This window comes from Rhinichthys klamathensis, unplaced genomic scaffold (genome assembly GCF_029890125.1).
Source record: "Rhinichthys klamathensis goyatoka isolate OS25496 unplaced genomic scaffold, OSU_Roscu_1.1 h1tg000115l_1, whole genome shotgun sequence".
Taxonomy (NCBI): Eukaryota; Metazoa; Chordata; class Actinopteri; order Cypriniformes; family Leuciscidae; genus Rhinichthys; species Rhinichthys klamathensis.
In genome coordinates this window covers 642,140-669,366 of record NW_026606652.1, presented here as the reverse complement: position 1 = coordinate 669,366, position 27,227 = coordinate 642,140, and the positions used below count along the sequence as shown (strand labels likewise).

The 27,227-nt window shown below is 37.7% G+C and overlaps 1 protein-coding gene across 1 annotated transcript in view; it reads right to left on the bottom strand.

Annotated features, from left to right (window-relative positions):
* eys (eyes shut homolog) overlaps nucleotides 1–20,599 on the bottom strand; it is a 323,611-nt gene extending 303,012 nt beyond the window's left edge. The window contains exons 1-5 of the mRNA XM_056254896.1: nucleotides 19,748–20,599; nucleotides 16,363–16,479; nucleotides 12,049–12,251; nucleotides 6,120–6,235; nucleotides 2,409–2,523 (exon numbers count right to left, since the gene is read on the bottom strand). Of these exons, the coding sequence (XP_056110871.1) occupies nucleotides 2,409–2,523; nucleotides 6,120–6,235; nucleotides 12,049–12,251; nucleotides 16,363–16,479; nucleotides 19,748–20,504 (1,308 nt within the window). The 5' untranslated portion in view covers nucleotides 20,505–20,599. The remainder of the gene's footprint in view (nucleotides 1–2,408; nucleotides 2,524–6,119; nucleotides 6,236–12,048; nucleotides 12,252–16,362; nucleotides 16,480–19,747) is intronic.
* Nucleotides 20,600–27,227: the final 6,628 nt, after the last annotated feature.

The window sequence follows — 27,227 nt, the reverse complement described above, 5'->3', positions numbered from 1 at the left end:
TCTTATAATAACTAATGTTTACATCCATCACAGAAACTTCTGCAGAGAAATTCCAATGCGCAACCGTAGCCGTGCAGTTTTTCAAGTTTCAGATTTGCCATATGTAGCAACCAAAGTGTTCAAGCTTTTGACCTTACCGGAACGTTACCAGCTTACTGTAACATAAAATAAAGACATTCTGCTTTCTTACATCTTTCAGAGTTAATACTGACACACTCAAAAACAATTTTTTTCTCTTCCCTTTTGAGAATTTTGATATTTTTCAGGCCTCATTTTGTTCTTTTTATACATGTAAAATAAATATTTGAATATTCTGATTAATGAAAGGGTTCAACAACTTTTTTTATTGTGTCATTATTCATTCACCTGCATGTCGTTCCAAACCAGTATTCTATTATTTTTATAAGGAACACAAAAGGATAAATGTAAAAAATATTTTCCTTTTTAGATGAACTATTTATCAGTCAGAATCAATCATAGGTCATTCACTCAATGTAAGACATCGCTTTAAAAAATATCTTTGCATTATATCAAAAGAGCCTTTAAATTCATACATTTTGAACTGTGAAAAATCCCCATGTATGAACAACCAATTTTGATAGTTTAACAAATTGCACTTGAAGTAAATCAATCCATGTGAAGCGCATATTCTAGACTAGAGCACTTCATAACAAAAACAGATGCGACTACATCAATCGACAGTGTATAACTGTGACACATCACTCAAAGTGCAGATCTGTTGATGGGAGTGACAGAAAGATGATATTGAAATAGAAGAGGATGGCTGAAACCTTGAGACACAAGCATAAATCAAGAATGCTATAATGTGACTGAGACTGATAAAAAAAAAAAAAAAAAAAAACTATTATAAATTAATAGATGTGCATTAGCCGCTGGGGCGGGGAGAGATTTTTGGTGAATGTTCGGATGATTATTTGACATTTCACGGCTGTATTTGGATTGCCATTCTGGGAAGGAAATCAAATGGAACACAATCTGACTACTATATATACATACACAATATATATATATATATATATATATATATATATACACATATATATATACTGTATATATATATATTTACACTCATCTGTCACTTTATTAGGTAACCCTGTTCAACTGCTCATTAAAGCAAATATCTAGTATGCAAATCACATGGCAGCAGCCACGCATTTAGTCATGTAGACATGGTTAAGACGATCTGCTAAAGCTGAAAGTGAGCATCGCAATGGGGAAGAAAGATGATTTAAGCGACTATGAACATGGCATGGAGTCTTTCAGAAATAACCATCAGAAGGGTTTACAGAGAATGGTCCAAAAAAGAGAAAATATCCAGTGAGAGGCAGTTCTGTGGGCAAAAAATCCTTTTTGATGCCAGAGGTCAGAGGAGAATGTCCAGACTGGTTTGAGCTGATAGAAAGGCAACAGTAACTCAAATAACCTCTTGTTACAACCGAGGTCTGCAGAAGAGCATCTCTGAATGCACAACACATTGAGCCATGGGATGCAGCAGCAGAAGACACACCGAGTGTCACTCCTGTCAGCTATAAGAACAGGAAACTGAGGCAACAATAAGCACATTCTTTCCATAATTGGACAATAGAAGATTGAAAAACATTTAGCCTGGTCTGATGAGTCTCGATTTGTGCTGCGACATTCAGATGTTAGGGTCAGGATTTGGTGTAAACAACATGAAAGCATGGATCCATCCTGCCTTGTATCAATGGTTCAGGCTGGTGCTGGTGGTGTAATGATGTAGGGGTATTTTTTTGGCACAGTTTGGGCCCCGTAGTACCAATTGAGCATTGTTTAAATGCCACAGCCGACCTGAGTATTGTTTCTGACCATGTCCATCCACAGTGTTATTATGACCACAGTGTACCCATCTTCTGATGGCTAGTTCTAACAGGATTATGTACCATGTCACAAAGCTCAAATCATCTCAAACTGGTTTCTTGAACATGACAACGAATTCACTATATTCAAATGGCCTCCAGAGTAACCAGGTCTCAATCCAATAGAGCACCATTGGGGTGTGGTGGAACTGGAGATTCGCATCATGGATGTGTAGCCGTCAAATCTGCAGCAACTGTGTGATGCTGTCATGTCAATCTGCACCAAAATCTCGGAGGAATGTTTCCAGCACCTTGTTGAATCTATGTCATGAGGAGGTTCGGAAGTCAAAAGGCAATCCAACCAGTACGAGCAAGGTGTACCTAATAAAATGGCCGGTGAGTGTATATAGACAACATTTCTCCACCAACTTCCTAACACCACAGCAAACATCTCTTCTAATCCACAAGTTCTCATTTAACTTCACTTTAATGGAGTAATATAACAAATGTATGTTATCTGAAATTAATTTTTATGTGCAAATAAACCACTGCAAAAATTAGGTTACTTACATTATATCCTCCAACTAGGTTGAGACACAATCCCTCATTCAGGCAGTTAACACTGAGCAGCTTGCAGAAGTCAATTATTTCTTCACAGTTCTTCCCAGAAAAACCTTGTAGGCATCTACAGGAAGATGACATTAACTTTAGCCACATATAAAAATAGATTCTAAGAGGGGGGGGGGGGGGGGGGGGGGGGGAATGGCACATAGTAACAATCACAGTAAATGCAGGCACTTTACTGCTGTTTTTAATGTCACTGGTGTGTCATAATGTCCGTAATGCTTCTTGGTGACATTTGTGGAGAATTAAAAGACCCTTAAAGCAAACGCATGACAAGAATGTCTGTTAAATGTTCAACCTCTGGCACATATACTTCATATATCCTATTGTTTCCTTGGCCTCAGTCAGATCTTTGCCTTCCTTCTGCTGTGATAAGACTTCAGTGAAATTATTCTGACACAAAGGCAAGATGACTCAATTATTAACACAGACTCCCAGGTGACCAACTGCTATTGCTTTTATCTGCCCTTCTCTTTACACACACTATCACCCTCTAGTCATCTTTTTCTCAATTTTTAATTCATTTTTTCACTTTCAACTATCTTATCTTCCGTTTGTCTTTTAGTCGGATGGGCCATCAAATGTATTGATTCAAGTAATATTTGTTAATAAAAACTAGAAAGATGAACAGGAGCAAGAGAAGACATAGCCGTGAACCCAGCCGAAACTGTGGCGGATTCCCTCATTATCAGCAGGAAGTAATTCAAAAGCTGTCAAAGGCTGAATATGGAACCTTAAAACTGGAAATATAATGAACATTTCACTCTCTACAGACTGTATTCCTATTTTTGGCCAGTATAATCACATACTAAGAAACACACACAATCACAGCATACATATTCAGCGTTTCAAAATGTGAGTTTCATAACGAAACAATTTGTCAAAAGCATGTAAAATGAATACCTTTGATTAACCTTTGATTAACACAAACAATGAACATGTCACAGACATGCCAACCAAACCAAATGCACAAGATGAGTGGTTTGCTATTCAAAAAAAAGTGGAGGCAGTAGCACCAGTGCTACTAAGTTCTACAGATGGTGGCGCCAGCCAAGTACCCAACACCGGGGGAAGTGGAAATGGCCAATTATTAATAAGCCAGTAATAATTATTTATATGTATATAGCGCTTTTCTCAGCACTCAAAGCGCTTTACATAGAAGGGGGAATCTCCTCAACAACCACCAATGTGCATCATCACCTGGATGATGCGACGGAAAGCCAAAGTGCGCCAGAACGCCCACCACACAACGGCTTACTGGTGGAGAGGAGACAGAGTGATGAAGCCAATCAGTGTGGAGATGATTAGGAGGCCATGATGGATGGGGGCTAATGGGCAAATTTGGCCAGGATGCCAGGGTTACACCCCTGGATTCGAAGGACGATGGTGGGATTTTTAATGACCACAGAGAGTCAGGACCTTGGTTTAACGTCTCATCTGAAGGATGGTGCTTTTTGACAGTATAGTGTCCCCATCACTATACTGGGGTGTTAGGACCCACACAGACCACAGGGTGAGCACCCCCTGCTGACCTCACTAACACCTCTTCCAACTGCTACCTAGTTTTCCCAGGAGGTTTCCCATCCAGGTACTGACACAACCCTGCTTAGCTTCAGTATGCAACCAGTCTTGGGCTATAGGGTGATATGGCTGCTGGCTCCTCTGCTGCCATATACTCTTTATAGCAGTAATTTCATATATATATTTTATTTATTTTTTAAATAAAAGCATTTGCTTGCCAAGTGTTATTTTTCCTACATCTTGAAACTTTTAGTTTTACAAATGGGGACAGTCTCTGATAGCTGAAGAAATAATGTTTTTGTCTTTGAAAAATGCTTGAATTTCACTCTCAAAACATTGTACGAACCCTCAACAAAAACATTCAACAATTTTTCCCACAATACCATGGTTACAGTTAGCATTACTACATTAAATGTTGGTGATTTGTGGACTGAAAAGACTTCTTTAACTTGTTCATTCATGGCACAATGTTTCTCCTGGTTTCCACGTCAACACTGTTTGATCTGATATCTATGGTTTTATAACAGAGAATTCAGTGCTGAAACTGATGAATTCACGTGCTGTAAATCCGACTGAAAGGACTCTCTGAACTGCGGAAAACAAACATGCCGGCGCCCATCTCACGTTATAGATCAAGATCATTTATAAAGGTTTTTAAACGACAAAAACTCACTTACACGTATTTGAGAATCGGAATATCAGATAGTTGATGACATGGTGAGCAAGTTTGTGAATATTTTGAATAAAAAAGGAAATAAAAGCAATACATCTGTCATAGTGTTATTGCAGTGTGTCACGTGACAAGCATGACATGTCGCCATGGAAACAATATGGGGAAACATTCTAAAATATTGGTTACCTTAAAAAAAAACACTCTGGGGTGTCAGCTAGAATATTTTAAAGGTACGTGTGAAAGGGTTAACTGTAGACAGAATGTTCTTTTCAGCATATGCTTCATTCTTCTTCCTCCAGGCATACCGCTGATCCATAGGGCCGAAAATGTCCAGATTTGTTTCATCGCTTCGCAGAACAGAATCCCAAAACTTCTGTGGCTTATTTCTATGATTTTGAGCAAACTTTTTTTATGCTTTTTTGGCCAGTAGTGGTGTAGTCTTGGAGTTCTGGCATGGAAACCATCTGTGTTTAGTATGCACCTTACTGTGCAAGCTGAGACTTCAGTGCCTGTTGCCACCAAGTCTTGCTGCAGGTCTTTTGCAGTCACTTGAGGGGTTTTCTTTCTCAGAAATCTGGTTGCAGCCGTTGATAGCTTCCTTTTTCTGCTCCGTCCAGGTAGTGTAACCACTGTTCTTTTAACTTGCAAACTATGCTTCCAAAAATAAAGTTCCAAATAAATCTATAATATTTAAATATCAATAAAGTGGGGTCTATATTTTTTAATTAGTTTTAGTTAGATAAACACAACACAATGGAGCATGAAAATATTTCTATTGTTGTAAAAACACAGATTAGTGAGCATTAGGGGAATTGAAGGTGTCAGAATAAACATGAAAGTCTGGCCAATCATGAAAAAGCTGTGTCATCATCAGAGCTTGAACAGCCGCTCTGGAGAAGCTGCGCTGACTGAGCTGTACTTTAATGGCATACGTCATAGTAACGTGGTGAAGACACTGTCTCAAGTAGGTCAAAAATTCTAACCGCCATGCACTGCTGCAAATCTAATGCAGATCAGTATGCGCAGCAAAGCATGAAGTCAAATATAACAAGACTGATTAACAACATAAACCTTGGATCAATGAAGGGAGCAAACCTTAAACACTGAGAAAAGCATTATCAAACTTCAAAATAAGAGCGCAACATGGACATGAAAACAGAATACCACAACTCTGATATTGGAATAACATGCACTAAAGAATAATTAAAAGTAAGACAAGGAATACTGAATTAAAAAGTTCATTCAAGTTCAACTTTCCAATTAAAAGCATCCCTAAAGACTAAGGGATTAGGGTCATTAGACTAATGTTTTTTTGTGCATTGTCCCTGATCAAATAAAGAAATAAACAAACACAGTTTTCTTAAGGCTGTGACAAGAGAAATTATTATTAAAAAGCCTTTATCAGAAATGCTAATGCTGTTGACCTGAGCTAACAAGGCATTAAGTATTCTCAATTCTCTTACCTGCAATGATACTGGCCATTCTGAATAACACAGATGCCACCATTGAGACAGGGCAAAGTGTCACACACCTCCGCCTGCTCCGAGCATTCCGGGTCTACACAAATGCATGTGGAATTCTGTATAAAAGAAACAAAACACCCCAGGGAGGGTTGGTTACATGTCAATTGGAACACTAAGGTGAGCTTGAATACCATTATATTTGCATCACCTAACACTTTTTCACCAAGTGCCGTTGGTGCTTGGCCAGAGCTGGGGCTTGGCCCAGGGGATCTGCAAACTCACATTTCCACTAATTTGAAAGCCAAACAATGTAACTGGCTATATAATGTAACCCAGCCGCAAACAATGTAACTGGCTATATAGGCCTACTGTAACCCAGCCGCAAACAATGTAACTGGCTAAATACTGTAACCCAGCCACAAAGAATGTAACTGGCTAAATACTGTAACCCAGCCGCAAACAATGTAACTGACTAGGGGTGTGCACGAATATTAGAATATTCGATCTGTAATTATTATTCGAAAAATAAAATACTATTCAAATTTTACTACGTTGCTTTGCCAGCCGTAAATGCAGTGAATAAATGATAAATCCCAAGCACTAACTCGCAGTTATAATTAAATCCACTGGGTGGCGCTGTGGAGTGTATTAACAAGTTGTGTGTATTTGATCACATAATGTTGTCGTCTGCCTCGCGTAGTTTGGAATGACTTGAAAATGATCTTACTAAATGGAATTACTATTGATCAAATTAATTAATTAATCTGAGATATAATCACCACAATGAGAAATCACATGAAATCCAAACAGTCGACTGAGGAAAGACAGCTGTCCATCACTGCATCACGACTGCAGGTAAGCGCAGCTGGACCCCGCGTGATCCGAGATGATAACTTATCTTATAGCTTAATGATTTTGAGACATATACTTCCTTTAAAGCTCCTGTAGGTAACTTTTGAAAACATGTATTTGCTAAAACTGTCATTATGTCCTGACAGTAGAATATGAGACAGATAATCTGTGTAAAAATCAAGCTCCTCTGGCCCCTCCCAGTGGTCCTATTGCCATTTGCAAGAAATACACGCTCCCGTTCAGAAACAACCAATCAGAGCCGAGAGGAGTGTCTTAGCAGTGTCAGTCACGCTCGTGTACACCCCTCTCTTGCACAGCGCGAGCGCCGGAGCGCGAGCCGTCGTTCAAACCGGTTCAAACTCAAGATTGCCGACGTGCTGCAGCTGTGCTTATGACGGAGAAACAACCTAAACTGCCAATTCTCGAGTGACACCTGCTCATAAAACAAAGAGGTAAAAGGAAAAAGACTGATGACGATAATAACATGTAGATAAAATTTCACGCACTCTGCTAAGCAACAATTGAAACCTGCTAATTCACTGGCTTGTCATGTTGCTGAAATAATGTACTAGCACACCTTATCTAGCATTATATATTGCTAGAATAATTACTTACATACTGTAACGTTAGTTACCGTTATATTAACGTTATCTTACTAGCTATTTATAACTTATAGAAAGAGTGCAACGTTATAAAGTTACATGTAGGCTATTGGAAAATACATAATGATTTGAGGACCAAGTTTGTAGTCAAAGTATGGGCAGGCCATAGTCAATATAAAGCATATTATTGACGTTTAGTCCCTATTAGTGAATGTGCCATATAACTTTTTATCCGCTGTTATCGGTGGCCCTGTTTACTAGCCTGCGCGTTCACGACAGGCTCCGCTGTGGAGGACGAGCTGTGGAGGGAGGGCTGTAGCGCAGCAGAGAGCAAGGGGGTGGGACCTGTAAGTTGTGCTTGTTCAAATTTTCAGGCTAAATCAATGTTTTCTCAAAACTCCCTACTGCAGCTTTAAGTTTCGTTGAGGGAGACCGGTTTAAGAACAGAAAACGCAAAGTGCTGTTAGAAACTTAAAACACCGTTACCTTTGTGTCTCTGTCTGAAGCGTCTGTCAGCAAAGCGCCTTTTCTCACTCGAGCATAAATTGCTGGCGGCGCCCCTACATGTGGATATTATTGTTTTTTCTCAATATAAACGTGAAACAATATAAACACGATAATCATACGCTGACTCGAGTGTGTTTGTACGTTCTATACGATATCTGGCGCAATCTGCTTTATTAGGCGTTTTTTTTCCCGTTCACGCTGCTTCAGCATGCTTTTATTAATGCTTTTGTTTTTTATATTTTTTGTTTACACATAGGCCTACTGTTTAATGTTTTCAACTAAAAGATATGTATATTGTAAGCTTGTTGTGTATATTGCCTACTTGTAAGCTTGTTCAGAAATGGTGACAAAAACGTTAAAAAAAAATTAAACTTAAAAAATAACGTATTTTTCGTTAAACGTCATTTAAATAAACGAATATTCGATTTTTATGAGCCCGAATATTCGAATGCAATATTTTTGAAAAATACCCATCCCTATAACTGACTATAGGCTACTGTAACCCAGCCGCAAACAATGTAACTGGCTATATAATGTAACCCAGCCGCAAACAATGTAACTGGCTATATACTGTTACACAGCCGCAAACAATGTAACTGGCTATATACTGTTACACAGCCGCAAACAATGTAATTGGCTAAATAGATACTGTAACCCAGCCACAAAGAATGTAACTGGCTAAATACTGTAACCCAGCCGCAAACAATGTAACTGACTATACTGTAACCCAGCCGCAAACAACGTAACTGCTATATAATGTAACCCAGCCGCAAACAATGTTACTGGCTATATACTGTTAGCCTGACTACGTCAGACTTCGTACTTCCGCTCAATTTCATTTCGCTTCTGTACTCAGTCTGAGACAGCGGCCTATCTATCCGTTTTCCTCTGGCCTGAAAACAGCCGGGCCAATCAACGAACAGAGGGCGGGCTGTGACGTAGTTGCTAAGCGCCGAGTTTAAGATTAGGTCAGGGAAATCGAAAACGACCGCGGATATGGAGACGCGGATGCAATTCGCTCTGTTGTGGAGAATATTCCCGGCATTAGCAAACTGAAGCCCGAACAAGAAGAGTGTGTATTAAACATTTTGAATGGAGGTGATGTTGTGGCCCTACTCCCTTTGGGAAAAATTTAATTTATCAACTATTACCGATCGTCAGCGAGAAACCGGGGAGCCTTTTGACAGGTCAGGGTCTCCTTTCTTTTCCAGGTCTTAAATGTTGCCATGACATGCTGTAATCTTGCAATTAAGTTGCAGCATTTCCGACAGACTCGAGATGAACAAAGAGCTGTGTTTAACAGAACTAATCCTAACTTTAACAGTTGGCTGCAAATATTTTTTTGTTTCTCTCTACTGTCAAATATCAGTTTAGAGGCCCTGATTGTACCGTGGATGCGTAGATTAACTTCGCATAATCTGCAAAAGTCGTTTACAGCCATGTTCACTCCGGTATTTCGCTGGCATCATCAAGTGTTTACAGCAGGTTTACAGTGGAAGTTCGATCATAGATTTGAGTTTGATGCATGATGTCTGTGGTTCCATGCGGCTGTGTTGGCACATAACATACTTCATATATAAACTTATCTGATTGGCTTACGGGTAACCAATGATTTTAAACTTCAGACAAGCGCCCCCTAGCGAGAGAGAAAACACTTCTCTATTATGCCATTCCAGACTCTGTCTATGAAGCAAAGTGAAGTACCAGAGTCTGGTATTACCAGGCTAATATACTGTTACCCAGCCGCAAACAATGTAACTGGCTAAACACTGTAACCCAGCCACAAACAATGTAACTGGCTAAATACTGTAACCCAGCCGCAAACAATGTAACTGGCTATATAACCCAGCCGCAAACAATGTAACTGGCTATATAACACAGCAGCAAACAAGCATAGTGCATTTGTTAGTGGTTTTGAGAACCTATTTAAACATCTCTCAGCAGTTTAAGTGTGTCTGAGCAGTTCTCTCTTACATCTTATTGCACTTGAATGGTCGAAATACACACACAATTATGTCAAAATGCCCATTGTGTGGAGTATTCATGTTCACAGTCAGTTATGTCTCAAGTGAAAGTAACAAGTTAGATGTAAACCAGATGTGTATCAGTATATTGGATCCATGCACTCACTCTTGAAGTGACAGCAGCCTAATAAACCTAATTTGAGCTGTCTGTGTCAAATCAAACAAAAGTTAAAATAACTTATTGCTCTTGACTGAATAACTTTTTTAGCTTAAATAAGAAAATAATTATATTTAATTCATACAGTGAAGACTATGCAGTATTTTTTTTTTTTTACATTTGATTATTCAATTTCTGTTCTATTTCTAAATTAGCCTACATGTTAAATAAACCTATTGTACCTCAAAAACGTAATTTGTTTAATTCATATTTTTGTTATCAAACAAAAATCGAATTAAATTAAATAAAAAATAACTATATCTCGATAATTGTTCTCGTGAAATAATTTTTCATATTGTGAAATAGGACTTTGGTCATATCGCCTACCCCCAATTCAAAGTAATTTAATTAGTTTAATGCCATCACAGAGGTTGGCCTTGATGTAATTGTAAGACATAAAATAAAAGTGATAAAAAATTCTGATGTTATATTTGTAAAAGAAATCATTCAATTTCATATGGATGGATAAAATAAACCGACTGGAGTAGCTGTACTGTACAGCAGCAAGACAACAAAGTAACAGGCCATTAACTGAATGTGCATCAGTTCCAGCTGGGCCGGTTACAAAAACTGCTAAGGCTAGTCTTGCATGTTAGTCTTTAAGAATGTCCATAACTTTTAAAGTCATTACATAAAAACGTAGATTGAACGTAGTCTAAATTGATATCGAAAAGTAAAACTGATTAACCCTATACAACTGCTAGTTGTTTTAACTAGTTCTTAAGACACAGCCTTAACATAATGGCTATGTTTATGCAACTGTGGTGTTTTAAAAACTTGTTGAGGACATTATCCTGTCCCGTGACGACTGATGTTATTGCTTCCTGGTTTGAGACCACCTTTATTTGAGAGGAAACGTGCAGAACGGGGCCAGATTGGACACCCGCTCTGGCACCAGCACAGGCACCCTGTTGGTAACCTTGGACTGCCTACAGGACAAACAAAATTAGTGACTTAGAACATAATTTTTTTTTGGAGCTGATCATGCCAAACCTGGGAAATAACCAGCACTGGAGCATCCAGAACTGAATAAGCAGTACATCAATATTATTTCTGACTCAGTCGTTCAAAGATGAGTAATAGAAGCTGAGAACAATCCCAGATGAAAGTAATACGGAGACTCCCACTGGCATAAGCATTGGTGCAGTTCTGGAGCGGCGTGAAGGATTATTTCATTTTCATACAGATGAGCTCTCTTAGGAGGATGTCTCAGACAGACCAAATCAATGTCAAACAAATCAATTTAATGTGTCTGAGTATGTGTATGTGTGTTAAAAGAGAGATTAAAGTCTATCTTTACTGTCCATGCTCTCAAATGACTAAGGTACCTCATGAGAATCTGCAATGGACAGGCGCATGTGCTGAATTTCGCTACCAAGTATATGAAGGTCACACAAGACAATTAGTCTGCCACTGGCCCACTTTCTTCTAAATTCATCTCTTCATTACAGTAATGGATCATGAACACCAGACTGTAACTGTAACAATCTGGGGAAACATTTCTAAGTGAACATGGCACAAACGTCCCATAATTCCATTTATTGTGCTATACTGAATATGCAACAACTTGCTCCAGTCCAATAAAAAAAATTACATATGCCATGCCCATTCTGCTATCAAAACAATTATTAATGGTTATGGTAACCTTCAAAGTGACACAGGCTGATCCGCTTCAGGTGTGTCACAGAAATTTGCATGTGGCATTTCAAATTAATCACATTCTCTCAGGCCAAAAAGAGAAAAAAAACAGCATTAGGTGCAATGTAGAAAAAAAGAAAAAAACTCACAAGTTTGTCCATGGTGCAGGCTTCGTCCAGTTCACATCCGTTAGACTTGCAGAAGCTGTCAACCTCAGTGGTGGTCTCACAGTTGAGGCCTGTGAAACCCCCTGGGCATGTGCAAACATATCGATTTGCAGTCTCCTCACAGCCACCCTCATTCCAGCACGGGTTTGAATCGCAGAGGAGCCTCTTTCTATCACAGTAAGTACCTGCAATGCAAGAATTTGTTGAGAATGAATGGATATCAAATGATCATCATTAAAATGAATGAAAACACATGCTTCTGTCAAGCATTCGTGCGTAACAACTTTGATGATTAAATCTTTCATTTTGTGACTGCATTTTTTTTCTTCAAAAAATTGGATAAAATTTAGAACCAATTTAAATTACATATACCCAAAACTACAGACTCCATGCAATGATTCAAGCTGTAATGTTAAATAATTAATTGGTAGCACTTTATTTTACAGTCCTGTTCCCCATGTACACACTATGTACTTATTTTAGTAATTACAATAACTGGGTAATAACTAGGTAGTATCCCTGAACCTAAACTTAACCCATGTAAATAGTTACCTTATATTACCCAGTACTTTCTTAGGCAAGTACAGTGTAAGTACACGTAAATGCACATACTTAAAAAAAGAATACATATATATATATATATATATATATATATATATATATATTTAAAAGACATAAGAAATACCGAAAAACAAGTTCAGTAAAATTAATGTTTATTTACCAGTTCTTCCAGTTATTTAAATTTTTATAATAGTTATATCCAGCCATACAAAATGATCAAACCTGATCAAACATTGTTACATTGCTGAATAGAAACAACTCACTTGTTGGAAAATTTTTTAGTGTAATAAGTGTAAATACTAAAATGATACCAGAAATTAGTTTTTTGTTTGATTTATGTAGTTTGACTTGAGATTTTCTTTACTTTTGCTTAACCTATATGATGTTCATCTTAACACCGGGTTTGTGCCAATGATTAAATCACAACCGTGATGGGATTTGCAATAACACATTCCCTCACGGGATCGATTAAATGAATAAACATCAGCACTTATTTTCTTAAAGTATCTTCTTCTGTTTACCAGTGCATATTCAAATTAATTTAAAAAAATAACTATTGTAGAAAAAATCATGTTCAAATTTTATTCAAATACTCTAATAATCTGATTTAAGACAGCTGATCTTTAGCTCCAAATCATGTTCATAATAATTGTACGCTTCTGACTAGTGAGAACAAATGTTCAAACTTTACAACTGCAATGACAGCGGACAATTGCTCCAGCATATCAACAGTAATGAAAGTCTCAGCGTGGCGTCCCATGGCTCATTTCACTCTCCCACTTCTCTGGATGCTTCACTAATGTGAAGGTTCAAGGGCCCAAATTATGTCCCCATCGTCCATAAAACAAGCAACCTGATCATACTGGCTGAAGGTTTTAGACCGAGAACATCTAGGCTGCGTGTGTAACTCTGGATTGGGACATCAGTCTGATTTCCTCCTCGCAGGTTAAATTTAGACTTGACTATGCAGCACTGTAGGTTCAAGGTGAACATGATTTGATTTTATTCCCTAGTGGTTCTCTGTTTGCTTTTGCTTCCTCCCCCCTCCCCCCTCCATATTCCTCAGCAGGAACTAACTCATTTATCTTCCTTGTTACTGCGTTTTCCTTTTGTCGTTCATTTTTTTTAAAGCATATTCCAGTGTGTTAAGCTCATGGGATGATACAAAGGTCATCAGTTCCAGAGGCACCCAACTGCTTTTGAGGACACACCATTGGGCGTCAGCCTAAGTGTACGTCTCTCTGCAGTGTTTCTCAGGGATCCACGATGGGAAATTGAAAATGAAAAGCTCTTGACAAAAAGCTTACTATATTCTTTTATTTTTACAAGAACTACAGTACCTTTGATTGGCAACAATCCCTTGCAGGAGGTCTTTGAAATAGTAATGCTATTGAAACATGATTCAATGTTTGATAAAGGTTGATGACTTCATGAAGGTTGATGAAAATCATAAAAGCAGTGATATGAAACAGATAGTGCCACCCTGCTGTGTACTACCTTGAGATATAAACCCATCTAAATCAAAAACCAACCTTGCTATTAAAATCACTCAGAAACGAGACAATTACAGGATTTGAATTTTCACAAAAACCAAGGGGCAGGTGAATAGCAAAATTAATAGTGTACCCAATAGGGCATATCCTATTAATTTTGTAACATGCGGATACAAAAACCACTGGCAGACTGAATAAGGTACACAGGAGAGTGGAATCAAAAGAAAATCTCATTTGAAGTGTCCCACGAGTGGGCCTCATTATTATGTGTGTGTAGGCTCTGGTCCGTAAGGGCAGTCGGGAACCGGGCCAGCCGTTAACTTCACTATGATTAATGGGGTGACAGCTTGGGCAAAGCCAGAGAGCTGCTGGCCCCACAGGGTGCCCAAACAGAGCAGAACTGGAGACCAGTTACTTTCAGTTCCTTACAAGGTGCTCCAAGAATATGCAATGAGAGACTGTGCTGATCACAGTGCAACAGTTATTATGGTTATCTGCCATCAAATTGAGGTGAATCATTAGTAATATGTGGCTGCGATAAAGGCAAATGAGACACAGGGATTTGATACTCAAAACCATGCTCATGGAACAAGATTTTTTGAAAACTTCCGGAAGAATTAATCTCCAACAGTCAGCTTCACAGAAAAGCAAACATGGAGCTTCTTGTAAAGTTGTCACATCTTACTGCAGTGCTGGACTCTTAAGCCATGTAAAACAATACTGTAGTTTGGGTCAGTATTTTAATAAAATGTATACTTTTATTCAAAGGTGCATTAAATTGATCGGTAACACTTTACAATAAGGTTTAATTTGTTAACATTGGTGAACTAACAACAAGCAATACATTTGTTACAGTATTTATGAATCTTCATTAATATTAGTTAATACAAATCCAGCTGTTCATTGTTTGCTCATGTAAGATCACAGTGCCTTAACTTATGTTGACAAATACAACTTTTGAGTTTAATAATGTATTAGTAAATGTTGAAACTAACATTAAGATTAATAAATGCTGTAGAAGTGCAGTTCATTCTTAGTTCATGTTAACTAAAGTAGTTAACTCATGTTAACTAATGCAACTTTATTGTAAAGTGTTACCAAATAAATGCTGTTCTTTTGAACATTTTATTCATCAAAGAAAAAGAAACATACCACGGTTTCCACAAAAATATTAAGCAACACAACGGTTTTAAACATTGATAATAAAAAAAAGTTCAACTTCAAATAAACTTAGAATGATTTGGAAGGATCATGTGACACTGACTGAAGACTGGCGTAATTATGCAAAAAAATTACAATATTATCACAATATCACTATTGTTAGTTGATATTTGAGTAAGATATAAAAAAAAATGCTGCCTTGTGATGCAGATTGCAAAGTGTTCCTTTGCCAGTTTACTCTGAGTGGTTAATCTCAAGTGAAAATTTATCATAGATTGGGATAGTCCTAAATCTGTGTCAGACAAACCAGACATTTTTCTTCCACATTAAAGCTGTAGGCATGACATTAGAGGCTGCTATCTGCTTGAACAAACAGCCACTACACAAAAGTCAATTAATCAACAAGCAAAGGCCACCTGGACCTCAGAGTCTTTATCATGATGTTATTATCAGGAACACCCAAGGGACCATGAAACTTTTGTTACACATTTGTGGGTGAGATGCTCATTAGCCCAGCAATGGTTTTACAGAAGCAAATGAGACTCATTACTTTCCACACGCCTGTCACGGCCATGCCTTATAAACAGATTGGAAAGGACACAGGAGCATACGTTTTTTATTTCCATTGCTTTTCTACAGGAAAGGCCCCATTCATGAGTTGTATCAACCTAAGCATATCACTCAAATGAAGCCACAGCTAAAGCCTTTATTAAATAATTGGTCATTTATGCACCAAGAATCTTCTGAAGACTTTCTTATATGAAGGCTTCAATTGTTCAATTTTTCAAATCCGCTTCTTCACTTAGGAAAGACAGCTTAATGCGAGTAGAGATAGAAAGAAAAAAAAACGCCTCACTCAGATTTGAGTTTGCATAATTGTGCTGCCATTGTGAAGGCACCCAAAATGACCCATCATTAATCACATGCAAAACATAATGAGTCAAATGAAGCCAAACAGTAAAAAATTAAACATGCATTACTGGACCTCAGAAGAAATATCACTCTATTGTGAAGTGCATAATTCACAGAGGCTTTCTAAAATTATTCTGATTTTAATCAAAAACTGTAACCATATACTTGCCTGTATATCCTGTGAAACATTCACATCTGTAGGAAGTTGTTGAGACCTGTACACAAGCTCCTTCCTTGCACCCTTTTCTGCAATTCTGATGTCCAATGATTTCAGAGCAGTTGACACCTTTGGTGTGAAAATAGTCATTATCTATATTGAATCCATGCATATTATTCAGTACATTATCAGATTTTTTTTGCATGCCTTATGTCAAAATGGTTTATATAATTATATAATGTAAAGGATTTCAGAAGAATTTTCTGCATTCAATAATTCTCCATCTACTACACAAATACACAAATATTGATTTTACAAAACTTCATATAATGCAATCTGGTTTGAACTTTGCAAAAAATTGTAAATATCAACACATATTAAAGAATACCCACTTCAATGCAGTATTATTTTCCTGGCATTGTATTTGCCATTCAAGTGAAGTGGGTGGTAAATGCCAAAAAAAAAAAAAAAAAAAAACCGTGTCATAAAAGTAGTCCATGAAATGGTGAGCTGAGCAATGTCACAAGCGTTCTTAATTCGTACGATAGCTTTGTGTGAGGAGTAGAGTGAAATTTAAGTCATTGTTCACGTTATTATCTATCGTCGCGTTTAAATAGCTTTTTCAAATTCCAGCCTTGCGTTAATGCGCGCCGCGCACCGACGCGATTGGTCATGTGACATGACGTTCCAAATGCGCGCCATTTTTGAATGGGCTATATGCACGCATAACTTCCGCGTTTGATGCAAGGATGCTCTTGCGTTTCCGGTTGGGGAGATTTAAAGCGGAGGAAAACCGAGGAAAACGGGATTATAGCAGAGTCTTCAAAATGTACTGTCCTCTCGTCTTTGAAACGAAACTTTAATACGTTTAGATGTAATTTTATATATAGTTATGTTTATTTAATATAAAAAACAAAGAAGCATAAACAAAATGAGGGGTGTCTGTTTTGTCTGTTTTTGTGACTAACGTTTCTTTAGTATAGCAATAGAGTATAAAAAGCAATATAAATTCTCGGTATAGCATTGGACTCTACGATCGGCGGAAGTAATCCAGCATCCTTAGACCTTCACCGGAAATACCGCCATGCATAGAGCCCCTTGAGTGGATGATTTGAAAGCAACCAAAGATTATAGAACTAGTTGAAAGCTTAACTTTTATGGATATTTTCTTTGACATTCAAAATCATATTGCTCTGAAGGACATTCTGCCTTTCACGGAAGAAAGAAAAGGAAACTATCTTGACTAGGTGAGTAAGTAGCCTACATAATTTAATTATAAGTCTGTCTGTCTGTCTTGTCTGTCTGTCTGTCTATCTATCTTAAGGGGGTCATATTATGAACAAAGATGATGTTATGAATGATGAGGCTGGGTCGTAAGTATGTTACGTGTGAAAAGGTTAGCCAATCATAACAGTAAAATGGTAATGGGAAAACTAAATTACAACTGTTTTTGAATAAAGCAACATTGATTAGAGTAAGATACCCCACCTATCCTTATTTTTTTCTCACTTGACCATAGATTGATAGATGGCACAAAATATTAATTTAATGTCAACACATTTGTTGAATGCTCTTCTTAATTTTGCAATTTCATCTGGGTGTCAATACATTTAATCAGTTAAAACTGGTTAAATTATACAATTTTGTGATCGGTTTGAACTCTCATCGTGCACCAGATTAATTTAACTTCAAAATGTTGCCCACAGGAGTGAGATTGTGTGTTGGGTGGACCTCGGTCTCTGTAATAATTAATATTATTAATTGATTATTTTGTTTTCAAATGAAAAAGTAAAATTAGAAATGAGACCCTTGGGGTAGACGGACCTGAGTGGCATGTTGTTGCTTTCTATCTATATAGGCTAATATACAGGGGTGCACATACGTTTTTCAGTCTGTTTGGTGCTCACACTGCACATAGTGGATATAAAGAGTATTAAACAAAAATACAATTATTTTATAGGACACTTAAAAATACAATGCTAATATTTACATTTTCAATGTAGATTCAATGTAAGATTTTCAAACCTAAAATCAGCAAGCTTTTATTTTGGCGGGTTGCCTGGAAGTAAGTTTATGCACTGAAACTGGCAGATTTATTATGCATTCAGTTCAAATGGAAATCATAGTTAGTTGATCTAAAACTGTGATTTTGCATTAACAGCTGTCAAAACCATGTCGGTACATCTGAACTTATTTACCAGCGCATTTATTATTTTGGTCTTGCATGCGCACCTGCACATCACTTATGTGCACCCCTGTAAATATATATAAATATATTTACCATCTGTGATCAGTTTCAGTTCTCTGCTTTAATTTGACTCAGACCACTCTGGTCTAGTTGTGATAACATGGTACCCAGTGGTCTCTAGGGAACGCCTCCAGTGCTTCTCATAGAAGTATAATGAATTATTCAGCAGACATAAAAACAAACCACATTAGCTAGTTTGACAACATTACACCACTTTAAATACTCAACTCTCCTTGGTGCTCACCAAGAGACCAACATTTAAACAACATTTGGATGCCAATTTTATTGACAAGCAAGACAGGGAAAAGAAAACTAAATGGTAGGAGGAAAACTATTAAATATCACACAATTAAAGAATGCTTTCAGGTGGCACAAAAACATATGAGAATAATTAGGGATGGTTAGGAAACTGAAGGGGGGCAGTGGGATAAAGTCATTTTAAAAACGCCTATTCAAATAAATGGTCCATAGGGGCTCTGGTTTTGAAATAATTGCACAGTGCTAAATGTGGAGCGCTTGCAATTATTACAGATAAATAATAAATAAGTGTCTTCAAAGAACCTAGGCTGTTCTCTGTAGGTGGGTGGACACCCATTAAACCTCCCGCCATCCATTATGATTGAAAGGTCAGCATGGATTCATAATGGACTCTGCATTAAAGGAATGTTAAGCTCACATTAAGCTCAGTCGACAGCATTTTTTTGCGGCATAATTTTGATTACAACAAAATATCATTTCAATTTAAGTTGAAGGTTAAAATGGCATGTTAAACTGCAGGGTTGTGCACCATTCTGAATTTAATTGAGAATGCCTTATACATTTCTGAATTTGATTTAAGGTACTAAACAGGATGCAGAGTTACAATTGGAATGTAAGGAAGTATTGAAATTAATTGACATTCATATAAATGTACATTTACAAGAATACAACTAGAAATAAAACGTCAAGAACATTTTAAATGTTGGTTTGACAAAACCTTGTTTGAATGATTTGAAAAAGACTGTAATTGCATAACTGTAACTGCAAGTTTTGCTTTATGCAATAAATGCTGCCAGTGGAGCTTAACTTGTATTGAGCCTGCATGACCGCATATTTCTTTTAAGTTATTCAAATTATATTTGCTAAACAGAGTAAACTAGAATTCCTCACCTGTGAATGGAGCGAGACAAAGACATTCGTAAGGTGGGCGATCTGTGTAGGCAGTTCTCTTGTTCACGCAGGTGCCTCCGTTTAAACAGGGCTGTTCATAGCATCCATCAATGTTCTCACAATAATGTCCGGAAAATTGTTTGTGGCACTGACAGCTAAATGATTCGTCCTTAAATGTAGCTTTGCATTTACCTTTACCCGAACACAGGCGAAGAAGAGGTGAGCTCTGGCAGTGCTGAGGCTTTACCAGAAGTGCAATGCGTAGGCCAAGCCTACACAGATGACTACTGCCTCTATGGACGACCGTGAAGTAATTCATACCGTACGCCAGCCACTTCGATTCCACTTGCAAAGTACCATTAATACTGTTGGCGAACACCAACTGCTCGTTTCTTGGCTCTAAAATCAAGCAGTTTTCAAACTCCTCTTTGGACACATTGATTAGCTGGATACCATATTGTTCCAGCGTTCTGTCAGCGGAAACAAACATCACATCTCCAAGTTGAAGGACCAGTGGGCAAAGCTGAGGAAAGTGATATGGCCCAGTTGTCCACAAGTATCCATTTGTTTCTGTTTGTCTGTTCCAGCACTGGGTCAAGCTGCTGCAGGTGTTCTCCATGAGGGTCCACCTCACGCTGATGTTCTTTGGCTGAGTGTGCCATTCACGAGACGTGGCTCTGCGGCAGGTTACCTGGCCATAGATGGTGCCATCTATTACACAGCTGAGCAGGAAGGCAATGGTAACTAGTTTTCTCATGTTTGTCTTTCTTCAACCTTGACTGTTTCTTTATTTAGCCACTTGATGCTTTTCTTCAGTCTGAAGCTTTTCTGGATCTTTGAACTGCAAGTGTTGATGTCTGTAAGCAAATACAATGCAGTAATATAGCATGTTTCAAAAACAGCATGTTTACAGCCTTTAAAATAAATTATTGAAACCGAAATGTCTCTATATAAAATGTCTCCATATAGCATATTTTCTAGCAAAACATTGATAGATAACCCAAAAAAGACAGCTGTCATTTTTCCTTCATTCATTCACTCTCATGTTTTTGAAGAATCATTATGATGTTGTCATATAATCACCATTAGGGCTGGGTGTCGATACAGATTTTCTGATTCGAATCACATTCTGATTCATAAACTCTCAATAAGATTCTGAAACATTTGAGTATATGTAGTTAGAATGGCCATTTTGTTTACATGTGAAACTTTCTAAATTATACAGGCCCGTGTTGCAGACTGATTCAGACAAGAATCTGGCCACACTACTTGCACGTAGGGGTGTGTACGATATCATGATTTTAGATCATGAACGATTAAAATGTCACCACGATCTGCTATTTAAAGGAATATCGTAGTACTGTGCTACAGAGCACATTCTGTCAGGCCTATTTACACCTGGTATTAAGATGTGTTTTGGTCGATCAGATCACAGGTGGACGACGCTAAATACAGGTGTTAACGAGGTCTAAAACCTTTTCAGCTTGTCCACTTTGGACCACTTCCAGAGGTAGTCAAAAACGCATTTGACCGGTGTTTGACCATAGTGTAAACGCACGTGTGACTGACCTCACGTGTAAACATTATGGGAAGCTCAGTTCAGTTGTAGTTCTGGCGCCTCCGTCCAAACATACTGTACAACACAAAATACATTCAAATCATTTAGCATCACAGCGGTAGCGTTACTCTCACCTGACACTGCAGTTTTTTGCAATCACAAAGTTTATTATTTGCATGTGTTTTAAAAGCCTTGCCATTTAAAGGGGTGATGAACTGAGAAATCAAATTTTCCTTGAGCTTTTGACATCTAAGAGGTCATCAAATTATAAGAATATCCTGTAAGTTTCAGAACTGAAAACGTCCTTGTTAGTCCAATAAAAGGTTTTATTGACACCAGGCTCAGCAAACGATTCGTTTTTCAAAGTGGGGAACTATGACGACAAAGAGGATAAAACACCACCCCCGCAGAAGAAGATCAACGCCTACTTCAACGACTTCAACACGGCCGGTTTAGCCCCGCCCACCGATTCGCGCATTACACGAAACTCATTATAATATGCAAAACTGTTATCCACTCACAGCAGTGGGCGTTTACTTCCAAGTCTTCAATGCAAGACGCCCATAAAAACCGAGCGTTTTTGAGCTAGGCTCAAAACTAGGGTAGAAAATAGCCTATTACTTATTCATTTTGATGTTTTTGAATGTAAAAACCTAGCGAACGTCATAAGTTGACCTCAGACAACAATATAAAACAATTTAAATGCCACCCAGCGAGCAAACAGTCGTCTATAATACGTCTAAAAGACGTAATTGTTAGACATCCAGAAGACGTCCTCACAGGAGCCAGAATGAAAGTTTTTTATACGTCTTTTCAGGACGTTGTTTAGACGTCAATTAAAGACGTGCTACAGACGTAATTTTTAAACATCCAGAAGACGTCCTCACAGGAGCCAGAATGAAAGTTTTTTATACGTCTTTTCTGGACGTTGTTTAGACGTAAATTAAAGACGTGCTACAGACGTAATTGTTAGACATCCAGAAGACGTCCTCACAGGAGCCAGAATGAAAGTTTTTTATACGTCTTTTCTGGACGTTGTTTAGACGTCAATTAAAGACGTGCTACAGACGTAATTTTTAAACATCCAGAAGACGTCCTCACAGGAGCCAGAATGAAAGTTTTTTATACGTCTTTTCTGGACATTGTATAGACGTAAATTAAAGACTTGCTACAGACGTAATTGTTAGACATCCAGAAGACGTCTTCACAGGAGCCAGAATGAAAGGTTTTTATACGTCTTTTCTGGACGTTGTTTAGACGTAAATTAAAGACGTGCTACAGACGTAATTGTTAGACATCCAGAAGACGTCTTTACAGGAGCCAGAATGAAAGTTTTTTATACGTCTTTTCTGGACATTGTATAGACGTAAATTAAAGACGTGCTACAGACGTAATTGTTAGACATCCAGAAGACGTCTTTACAGGAGCCAGAATGAAAGTTTTTTATACGTCTTTTCTGGACATTGTATAGACGTAAATTAAAGACGTGCTACAGACGTAATTGTTAGACATCCAGAAGACGTCTTCACAGGAGCCAGAATGAAAGGTTTTTATACGTCTTTTCTGGACGTTGTTTAGACGTAAATTAAAGACGTGCTACAGACGTAATTGTTAGACATCCAGAAGACGTCTTCACAGGAGCCAGAATGAACGTTTTTTATAAAAAATTTTTGGACATTGTTTAGACGTCAATTAAAGACATGCTACAGACGTAATTGTTAGACATCTAAAGGCAGCCAGAATAAAAGTTGTATTAGTCACGTTTTCTGTAGTATAAATGTCAAAGAAGACTGTTAAAGACCCATATTGAAACGGAAATCCCATTTGTGCATTTTGCAAGGATCCAACTTTAAAAAATCTTTACTTCAAAACAGTGGCAGTGAGTTAGTTCTCACTGAGAAAAACCCAGTTACTCATTGTTAATGGTTGTCGTGTCATGAAACTGCAGACACACAGACCATAGACCTAAATAAGATTTGAAAGAATTTTGATAATATTGAATACTCAATTGAATACGGGAACTGTGTAGTGTATATACAAGTCTTGCATTTGTATATCTTATCAATATAATTGTAATAAACTGCTTACCATTTGCCTGTAAACCAAACTGATCACTCCAAGAAATCAACTATTTAAATCTCAAAATATATATTTTATTACTATTTTGTTCTACTGGACCAAAACTTAAAAGCCAGAACAGTAAAGTTATAAATTAACACAATTTCCCTTTAAATAATCTATAAAATGTTGTTAAAACAGTATAACATATCAATTAACAAAATGTGGCTGCTATAAGCTTCACAAGCTTCATTTATAGCGGCAAGCCCCGACTCTCCCGGGGGCATGTTTCAGATGATCGGCTGCAGACTTTATTTGGGCCTCTGTTGCAGCTGGGTCCCATTTCATGACAGCAGCTACAATCAAAGCAAAAAAATACACATGTAAAATAAATAAATACAAACGCCACTGTTGTGGTTTAGCTTGCAGCAGAGATGCATAGAAAATTTTAGTACTCGAATCAATGAAATGAAACAGTTATTAAATCACAAATCAAGTAAAATTACATCAAGCCTGATATAAAGCATTCCACACACACATACATATATATATACACACACACACATATACATATATATTTTCGTATTCGTATTGAACCGTTCGGTACGAGGCTTTCGGTTCAGTGTGCATTACAAACCGAACGGTTTGTTGGACTATTTTTCCTGCTGACCAAAATTTCGTTATTTAAAATGTAGGGGCGTGGCAAGCGTGCTCATAATGTAAGAGATGCTGCCGCGACCACAACATTGCCCAACATCAAATAGCAAACGTAATGTAAGCGGAACGAAACTGCAGCTGCGCTACTCGTTATTGTGTGGTTGACGGATCGTTTATCAGTTTGGACCAATCCAGCGTCTTGATCAAGCGACACTGTTACTACACAGCACTAAGAGATCCAGTAAAGAAAGCAGTTGAATTTGCCACTGAAGTAATAATATCGCAGCGAGATCTAGTGAGAAACATTCACATTTCTCCGTTATTAACGGATCAAACAGCGCTGACGTGGAAAACAGGAATAAACATTGTGCCATGAATGAACTATCCAGTGCCCACAGATCAGCAACATTCACCATGGATTTACTGTAGTAACACTACTAACTGTAACCATGGAAGTTTGGCAGGAATAGTAGGCTATAATGCTTTCAAGTAACGTTACGTCGGTTTTATTTCGACATTATGAATAAAATTGCTGCCCTCAAATGTTAATCTGAAATAAAATAAACCTTTGTTTATAACTACTACAATATTACAATTAATTTTTTTCAAGGAGCAAGGAGCTGTTTTTGTTTTATATGCTCCTAAGAAGAGTCAAGTGTAGCTCCATCACTGCTCAAAGTAAAAAATTATCATACTTTGATGAAAAATTATTAAAAAAATTAAATCAAGGAAATTTCTCTGGCTTTTCTTTCTTTTTGCTGTATCAAAAACGTACCGAACCGTGAATTTTGTGAACCGTCACACCCCTAACATATATATTTATTTACATTTGAATAGTTATCAAAGACCTGTTTGTGAAAGGTTTTTTATTTTTATTATTGTTTATGTTAAAACTAGGGGTGTGACGGTTATTATATAACCGTGAGACCGATGGTTATAGTTGAACACCGTCATTAGAACTTGTGGTGGCAATTTTAATGATATTCATTGATCTTTAGTTAAATATAGATGATTCAAAGAATGTCACATGTGTGTCTCTCACTTGTAGTGAGAGAGGATTCTGTTTATGTACCTGGGGAGGCAGAAGAGGGAGACACTCCAGAGAACAGACGAACAAGGACCTCTGACCTAGATGTCAGAAGGCCACTTAGTGCAGGGGAGCTTAGTGGGCCAACTAGTGACGTCTATGGAAAACTACTGGGAGGAAGGCTCTGGGGGGAAGAAGGCCTTGAAACTAAGATAAAAGCTAGTTCAGTCTGTCTGGGGGTGTGTCACTCTTCTGCACAGGGTAACAACTGTGTATTAGACTGCTCCTATTCTTGCAAGAATAAATACTTCTATTTTATATAATTTGACTCTGAGTGTCTCTTACGCAGTGATGTTTGTTTGAGATGAATTTTTGCCACAATAAACTCTATAACCGCCAAAACCGTGTTATTAAAATATATTGCAGATAAGGTTATACTAATATCAGTGTTGGGGAGTAACGGAATACATATACCAGCGTTACGTATTCAGAATACAAATTATGAGTAGGCCTAACTGTAGTCTCCACAGAACAAAAAAAATTGTAAAAAAAAAAAAATTGGGTTTGCATTTATGAGGAAAAAACAATGTTACGGACATGAGCGCTCTGAACGCGGCACTAAAAGATGCTTTAAAAATTTCACAGACACACCAAACAGAAAGCACAAAACCTTTCTTTAAAGTGCATTTAGTTTTGTATTAATTGTATCTTAATTTTAATCAATGTTTCATCAACCAATTGCCTGGATTTAATAAATAAGAAGTAAATATAGCAGACGATAAACACGGAGGCGCCGGCGTGTGAACTGGAGCTCGTCTCATAAATGAACCGAAACTCAGCATATAAGGTAGCCTACTTGCCTCACAGACAGGTCTACTTTTAAACAGAACAATTCAAAACGTAAGAATACAGACTGCTCTCTGCTTATGTAATAAGCAGATAATCCGTATGAATTGTGTATTTCTCTCTGGCGCGTTGACTACTGCGAAGATCGTGAGTCAGCATCGTCAACTTCATCTTTGCAGCCGACACTGGCAAAGAAAACACTTGTTTATTAATAAACAATTAAAATATCTCATTGCTATATTTTACATATTCATAATCATTACTTTTGCCGGTTCTTTGTGACAGATTTTAGGTGCTTATTGGCAGCACCAGCCTTACATGTTACACCACCGCATCACCGCACCCACCAGAATAGGCCTGTTTGATTTTTTTTTGTTAAAGTCCCACTCCGATCATATTTTGAGCTATTTTTAAACATTCCCAGTGGTCTTTAAATTATGATTATGCCATTTTTAGCCAAAATCACAAAACCTGTGCCGTATTCTGGGACTTCGCTTCAGCAGAGCGGCAGTAGCTCATTAGCAAATCGCCTCTGCGTTGTGGGCGGTGCCGTTGGCACGGAGACGACCCTCCCCCTGCCCGTTGCTGAGAGCTCTGTCTCTCCCGCTAGCTTACACCCCCAATACCGGTGGGGCAACAGTATTATATACACGTTAATTATTATTATACGAAGTTAATCAAAGTTATCACCGATCACCAATCATTATTTCACTCCAAGACATCGCGTGTGGAGACGCCCAGTGGAGTTACTACGTCACAACTCCAGTCTATTTTAGCCGGCATTTTAGCGTCTGCTACTGATTCACAGCCATTTGAATGTAGAAATACTCAGAAATACAAGCTTATTTTTCTCAAGATATGTCCTCTAACATCAGAAAAATGCCACAAGAACATGTTAACACCTAGAAAAACATTATTTTCATCGGAGTGGGTCTTTAAGGATTTGTTTACTGTGTGTGATTCATTTAATGGAAAGCTCAAGTCACTGCTAGTTGTCTGGCTGTTAATTCTAAATAAACGTAGAGCAAGTAGCAGTGTCTGCTCGTTTATTCAAACTAAGTTGTCCTATAACAGACGAACGTCGCAACGCTATGTTTTTTTTTGTTTTGAAAACCAAATCTTTTGTATGTGAAAGAGCCATGCGTTAAAAGTCAGATGGCACAAAATATGAACAAAATAAATAAAATAATTGAATATTGAATTGCATAGCATCATATTTTTCTCCATTGCATCGTATTACATTGAATCGCATCGCGTTGAGTTGAAATCAAATCGCACCGCATCGTAATAATAGTGAATCGCATTGCATTGCATCGGTAGCTGCTTATATGTAG